General features: G+C 43.5%; 1 protein-coding gene across 1 annotated transcript; it reads right to left on the reverse strand.

The window, feature by feature from the left end:
- Positions 1-1,076: 1,076 nt before the first annotated feature.
- On the reverse strand, positions 1,077-6,560 carry LAMTOR5 (late endosomal/lysosomal adaptor, MAPK and MTOR activator 5). The gene is made up of 4 exons (XM_015406577.1): positions 6,492-6,560; positions 6,281-6,342; positions 2,325-2,442; positions 1,077-1,372 (listed from the first exon to the last, which is right to left on the reverse strand). The coding sequence occupies exons 1-4, from the start codon at positions 6,524-6,526 to the stop codon at positions 1,312-1,314; spliced, it is 276 nt and encodes a 91-aa protein (XP_015262063.1). The 5' UTR covers positions 6,527-6,560; the 3' UTR covers positions 1,077-1,311.
- Positions 6,561-7,099: the final 539 nt, after the last annotated feature.

A 7,099-nucleotide genomic window follows, 5' to 3' on the forward strand; every position in this document is an offset into this window, starting at 1 on the left:
CACAAGAGGCAAACCTACCCATTCCGTACCTGACACAGGACCACCTGTAATACATCCATTGTCCTTCCACATCTGTTCTGCCTGTCCTTAACTGGCATTTAAAAATTCTGGTTCTCGTTTTGGGCAGAATTTAGTGATGGGTTTATAATCTGACTCATTTTTCCCTCCCTAAAACTTATGTTTATATTGGCTATACCCAGGATTTTGAATTCTTTTCATAATTTTAGGAGCAGTCCTGCCTGTACTGAGTTGTAGCAGGCTCCCAGTATTTTCAGAATCTGAGCATAACCCTTCTTGAGCAGAGTCTTAAGTTTCAGCTGAAATGGCCTGTTAAATTTAAAGGCACTTTAAAGGATTTAAAGGCACTTAGAGACTGCTATTAGGAATCAGTTTACAAACTTTCAGCCCAAACTAGAAGAAATATCAACATACCATTTGCCTGCAACTGAAGGAACCTGCATTCAAAAGAACCACATAATGCAGCTATCTCATTCTGAAGCTGTTTTGTTTCTACTTGTTTCACCTGGTCTAGAATATGCTCAGCTGCAAATCCTATTTATTTGCTCAATGGGGATTGCCAGAGGATTATGATCCCATGGATTAACAAATTTTGAGCTCTCTCCTAAATGTATGGATTTGGAGCACTTCTACCTGATTGATGTGTCTCAGGAATTAGGGAAATACCAAGCCACTTTGTATCTCTTGATCAGGTAGTGTAATACAAAAAACCCAAAAGTTTTCCAGAAGGTTAAGAAACTGGATAGTGTGCATTTACTTCACACAATTATCACCCAGGCTACTCATCAGTTAGAAGCATAAATAGCTGTATTTGAGAGAAGTTACATGACTGTTACCATCATATACCTTTCAAATTCCTAGGCAAATTTTAACAATGCTTGTAAAATATGAAGTAAGTATCAAGACATTTTGTTCATGAAGAAAGAACATTATAGCACTTCTTAACACCACAGTATAGCCAAAAATACAAAATGAAACAGGGAAATTTAGTCAAAACTGCACCACATAAGCAGCGCATTTCCCTCTTATTATCTTCTAGTGGAGGATATGGGGCAGCTGCCAGGTGTTTCTGCAACTGCACAGCAGAAAAGCTTTCCAGGTTTGGTAGTATGAAGCATCAGATATTAAGATCAACCAGACTCCCATGTGAACTTACAGGGAAAGTATTTACAGTCAGAAGCAACTGGGTTCTTTCTAATGACACGATATACAATCTGTATGAAATGTGCAGGAGAAGAGCACGGTCCACAACAGTGAGCTGCTGAAGGGCAAGAAGACACACTGCAGGTGAGATCAAGATGCCATTTTGTGCACTGCCACTGTGATGCCGTCGTGTTTCTGGATCATGATATTACTGAAAAGAAACAGAAAGGGGTTTCCCCCCCACATACCATTATTATAATCCTGAGCATTCACGCTGACAGAAGTCTTAACCAAAACAGCACAGATTTACTATAGCTCTTAGTCTGCTTTTTGAAGTGTTTGTGTGTGGTGAAGCTGTAGCATTTATTACTGCAACAGCTCTGAAGAAGCTGAGGAAATCTATAAAATACAGATTTCCAAACCCACTCAGCCTCATATTAGTGCCCTATCTGTGAGGTTTTTGCTTTTTATGTCAAAATAAGGCTTTACACTCCAATAAGACATATATTTCACTTTGATTTTCAGCGTGTTTCAAACATCAACAGGCACTCCAAACTGCAAGAACAGTCAAATGACTGTTCGACTGTGTCATGATCCTAGCCTAGGCCTATAGTAGTGTGGCCTGCAGGCTCTAGGGCCTAGTGCAGCCAAGGAAGCCTGTATTAGAGTAGTTATCGAGGCCTACATTTCCCAGGTGCCCTCTTGACTCTGATTAGTTAACGGGATTTTGAGGGAAAACTTACACCAGCAGAGGAGTAGAGGGTGGTGCCTGGGAAGAATGAATAAAAGGCCTTGCCCAAAGTGGAAGAGTGTTCACTCCTAGGCAGCAGAGCTGGTGAGGCTGCTGCAAAAGGGGGGATCCCTCATCCAAGGGAGTGAGTCAGACTGAGACCAAGTAGCTAGAGAAGACTAGGACAGTATAGTCATGCATTACAATTTCTTATTTTACTGGTTTACCTAACTTTACTGTGCTAATTTCTCCTACACATTATTGAATTGCAGTTATTGTTAAATCTCTTTTATAAAAATTATTTGTTACTCTGCCTGGGTCTTCATGCCCCATTCAGTCACTTATATGGAGAAGCCTACTGGAAAAGGAGTATAAAGGGGTAGGGTGTCTCGCCACACTGAGAATTAGATATATTGATGAGGTACATGCTTACCCAGTATCTGATTCCAGGCAAACAACAGGAATATCTGTTGGATCAGATGTTAGTTTGGCTGCTTGCTGCGCCAGAACAGATATCACGCCTGCATGCTCATCTGAAAGGGTGCCACGACCTAAAAGACAGTACTTGATGGTAAACGCTAGTAAGAAATATAGGATGTAGTTAATTCAGGAGTGCACTATTCTTTATAAAAAGGGGTGGGATAGCATTTTAACCCTGTTTTGTTAGCAGTACCTCCTTGCACTTTTAGCCGCATAAAATGAAATGTACCAAGACTGCATCAGAAGAAGCTTGAGTGCAATACTCTGCTCAAGGATCAAAGGGAATACTAGTTCACACAACTGGAATGTTTCCACTATATGTGGTTTTGTTCTATAGCTTAGATGGCTTTTTAAAAGAGACACATTCAAGGAAGATAGGTCTGCCAAAGGCCACTGTACATTTTCCAGACGCTGGGAGCAAGTACCCCATTGGTGAGCTTCCTAGCTGGCTAGCTGCTTGTTTAATTCAAAATACTGTCCCTACTTGGGCCTGAAGAGGAGTTAGGTTTCTGTTTGCCTCTGCTACACTGTTACTGTATTGGGCCTGTTTGTAGCTGCCCTGAGCCCGCCTCGGTGGGGAGGGCGGGATACAAATCAAACAAAATAAATACTTTTAAAGCAGCAGAGAGACTCTCCATATATCCCCCACACATACAGATTTCAGTGTTCATCTTCGTAGCTTCTGTGCAGTCCCACATGGGATGTAGCAGGCCAACCACCAGGAGGAGCTAGTGAGCTCAAAAGAAATTTCTAGTATCCCAAGAGTGCTAGGCCTCCCATAGCACAATGATCTTCCCGCCCAAATGTCAAGTGACATGGGAGGAGCCAGCACTCTCCCCTCAGGCCGAATTTGCATCTAGCATTTGCTCCACTGTCTTACCAAACCCACACTGGAACAGAAATTCCCATCTACATTGCATGCCACTTTCACTCTGATTGATTTTCTAATTTATAGCAGCGTCCAGACTGCATGCTGCTTTCACTCTGATCTCTGGTTTTATGGTGGCTATCTGCATAGATTTATGGCCATTTTATGGCCATTCAGGGGTGACTCTGCAGTCAGTATGGCATTAACCTGGGGTATTTGAATGTGGTTTTGAGCCGCATCTTCTTCTGTTCCAGTGTGGGTTTGGTACAACGACGGAGCAAATACTAGATGCAGATTGGGCCTCAGTTCTCTTTTTGCCGCCACAAAGAGAGGACGTGCTTTCAGCGAGCTCTTTCAGCCTGAGGGGAAACTTGTCTTACCTCAGGCTACCTTTTTTCTGTCATGGCCCTCTTCAAGAAATGTCAGGAGTGTGGTGCCAAGATGACTCAGTCGGATGATCACTCCTCCTACATGTATTATTCCACAATGAGTCCTGACTTCAGTTAAGATGACTTGAATTAAACCTTGCAAGAAGAGTGGAAACTTCATGGAGGAGTGGGCTATCAGTTGCAACTAATCATGATGGATACCTACTCCCTCTAAGACCAGAGGCAGTATGCCTCTTTAAATCAATTGCTGGGAAGCACAGGCAGGATGATGCTGTTGCAGTCTTCCTGCTGGTGGGCTTTCTAAAGGTAGCTGTATGGCCACTGTGTGAACAGAATGCTGGACTAGATTGGCCTGTGGTCTGATCCAGCATGGCTCTTCTTATGTTCTTAACTCCCTTCCAATGACTGCCACTCCCCCCCCCCCAATCCTTCTTTGTTCCTCACAATTTCCATTAACCCTTTCCTCATTCCTTTCTCCCCCAATTTTTCTTCTTTCATTAATCTAATCCTCTTGATTCTCTGTCCTGACTAGGTCCATAGCTAAGGTGAGGCCTTTGGGGCTCCACACCCTCAAATGTGAGGCATGCCCCCACAACAGCTGCTGCCTCTCTCTCCCCTCCCTCGCCTCCTCCCCCTTCCATAACATTAAAAAGGCCCTCCAGCTGATTGGCGGGAGCACGTGGCCACTGATTGGCTGGAGGGCCCTTTAAATCTTGCAGGAAGGGAGGAATAGGGGTAGCCACATGCCTTCCCTGAACTCCAAGCAGCAATTTCACCACTTACACTTAGAGTTCAGGTGCGGGCAACCTCTGCTTGAAAAACACCATTTAAAGGAAAGCCTCTTGGAGTTCAGGAGAAGTGTGTGGCCGGCAGCTGCCCTCTCCTTCACCTCCTGCAAGGAAGGGGGCAGCCCCACACCTTCCCTGAACTGCAAGCAGCACTTTCACTGCTTGGAATCAAGGCATGGGCAGCCCCTGCTTGAAAAAAAAAAACATTTAAAGGCCCCCTTTAAATGGTGTTTTTCAAGCAGGGGCTGCCCATGCCTGAGCCCCAAGCAGTGAAATTGTCACTTGGAGTTCAGGGAAGGTGTGTGGGTGCCCCTCAAATAATCACTCTGTAACCATATCAGTTATATAGATACAACTTGGAGCTTCATAGTTTAAGAAAGAAAAGTGTATTGTTCTGTTAGGAAAAGAAAAACTCTACCTGGGAACACCCATCTCCCAGGTCTTAACCCAATAGGAAATAAGTGATGAAATTTGACAAAGTTTGATGGAACCAATAATTCTATTTTATTTCTCTGATGTAATGTGTAATATAAAATGCTATGTCACCCATTGTAACACTCAAAGAGTCTGTTAGGTATTCAGGGGTCCCAGACCTTATTAATTAATAAATTATTATTTTTTGGGTCTTCTACTCTACAGGACTGCTTTGTGTGTTTTCTCAAATTGGCCTGGGCAAACACAACCAGGGACACAGGTTCTGTCTAACACTGCTGCCCCACAAAATTTCCCCATACCTCACCAGCCCGAAATTTCTGGCTACAGGTCTGGTCCTGGCACTATTGCCTTCTACTGCCCTTCTTACTCTCTGCCACATCTCCTAGTCCTAACCTTTTCTTTTCCCCTCCTTAGTTTCTCATTTTTCTTTTCTCTCCCTGCCCATGTATTCCATTCTTTAGTATAAATTCTCACTCCCCCTTCTCTGCTCCACCCCCCCCCCACACACACACACACACTATAAGGCATGTCTCAAGGCCTGGGAATACTAACTAAAGGATGTGAGAAAGGCAGGAGGGTACCATACATATGAAGAACCTGCCAATTTGTTAATATTGACCAAAAGGAGTATGTACAGGTCAGAACCACAATATTCTACCTCTCCCAGGTCACTTAGAAAACTGTCAGGAAGCCAATATCAGCCAGATTTTTACAGCCCCAAGTTACAGTAAGTAGCTGGCTTTACTTTACATTCACTATTCTGTAGTACATCAGCATTCAAAAGATACAAGAAAGATTAAAATCACTAACTTGTGCTCTTCAATTACAATAGCTACCTATTTTACATAAGATAATTTAAGAATGGCCACAGAGTTATGAGCTGTAGATAACCTTCATCTCCCTAACTTGGGAGAGTGTTCCCTCTAAGCTGAGTTAGTGTGAGCTAGCTCACAGATATTTAGACGCCAGCTCAGACATTTTTGTCTTAGCTCAGGAAGGATGGCTCCAGGGTGAACTAATTTATGCAGTAGCCAAATTGCTTGCTCACATCTTTAATGCCAGTAGCTCACAAAGTAGAATTTTAGCTCACAAGAGTCCACATCTTAGAGGGAGCATTGGGGCATGAAGAGTTTTTCCTTCGTTTGGAGTCGACGCCTACCCACAATTCTGCATTCCTATCAATTCAAGAAGCACAGCCCCACTTAAGAGTATTAATTATTCCAGTGGTTCATCTGAAACGAATTAAGAGACCTTGGTAGAACACTAGGAGGAATCATCAGGAGTTTGACAGCAGCTGGGAAATAACCGAAGCGATAAGGACTTTATTTCTCACTAAGAATGAGGAGAGATCGAAGAAAACCTAACGGAAGGGGAAAGGAAACCTTAAAGAAGTATGTTGTATGAGAAGTAAAGTTTCTAAGTTACTCACAGCCCAGGTTTAGTCCCTGAGAATCGGTACACAGGACTCCCGCAATGGAAGGATTCTTCATTCTAGTAAAGAGGAAAACTACAGTAACTGCGCCGGATAGAACAGACACGTAAACAGTACTATCCTGCCTTCCCCTGCATTGAAATCCCGACTCTTTAAGAAAGGGAAGTGGGAAGTTTATGCGGAGAACAAAAAAGGAAACGGCACTTACGTGTCTTCTAAATGATGCTCCAACGCGCCTTCCATCTTGCTCCGCACTACGGCCTCCTCCGCCCCCGGAAGTTTGTCGTCAGCTGATTTTAGTCACCTGATAAGGGAACGTGAACGGTGGCTCAATAGGGTCAAGATTGTAAGCGGAGAAGGCGACCGTCGAGTTTGCGTTGCTGAATATATGATCGGGGATCATTCGATTATGTTTTACTTTAAGTCTTAATTAGATTTACACAGAGAGGCGTTCCATAGATAAGCGGGATGTATTTCCGACTGGACGTGTTTGAGACCGGGGATTTGTCACTTTGATAAATTATCATCTGTGTAGCAGCAGATCTCAATTATTAAAAGTGGTCCGCATTCATACTAACTCTTAGGATATCCCAGTAAGGTATTTATTGTCCTCATTGTAGATCCAGTAAGGAGTGTGTGAGAAAAGATGACAGCTAGGAGTTTGCCTAATGAGGTTATGGTGAAAATGAGATTTGAACCACCGATTTTTGTGTGCAATCCTAAAGTTTGCTTGAGAGGAATAGGAAGGCATCTGAGGACCACCACCCCCGCCCCCGGGTTGGGAAATACCTGGATATTTTGAGGGTGGAGCCTGGG

The sequence above is a fragment of the Gekko japonicus genome, unplaced genomic scaffold (assembly GCF_001447785.1).
Source record: "Gekko japonicus isolate JY-2015 unplaced genomic scaffold, Gekko_japonicus_V1.1 scaffold115, whole genome shotgun sequence".
Lineage (NCBI taxonomy): Eukaryota > Metazoa > Chordata > Lepidosauria > Squamata > Gekkonidae > Gekko > Gekko japonicus.

Excerpts from the sequence above, each read along its gene's own strand:
- LAMTOR5 (XM_015406577.1), bottom strand. The coding sequence starts at position 6,526 with ATGGAAGGCGCGTTGGAGCATCATTTAGAAGACAC. Across the intron at positions 6,343-6,491 it reads GAGCATCATTTAGAAGACAC|AATGAAGAATCCTTCCATTG; the intron begins GTAAGTGCCGTT and ends CCTCTTTACTAG. Across the intron at positions 1,373-2,324 it reads TGCCTGGAATCAGATACTGG|TAATATCATGATCCAGAAAC; the intron begins GTAAGCATGTAC and ends GTTTCTTTTCAG.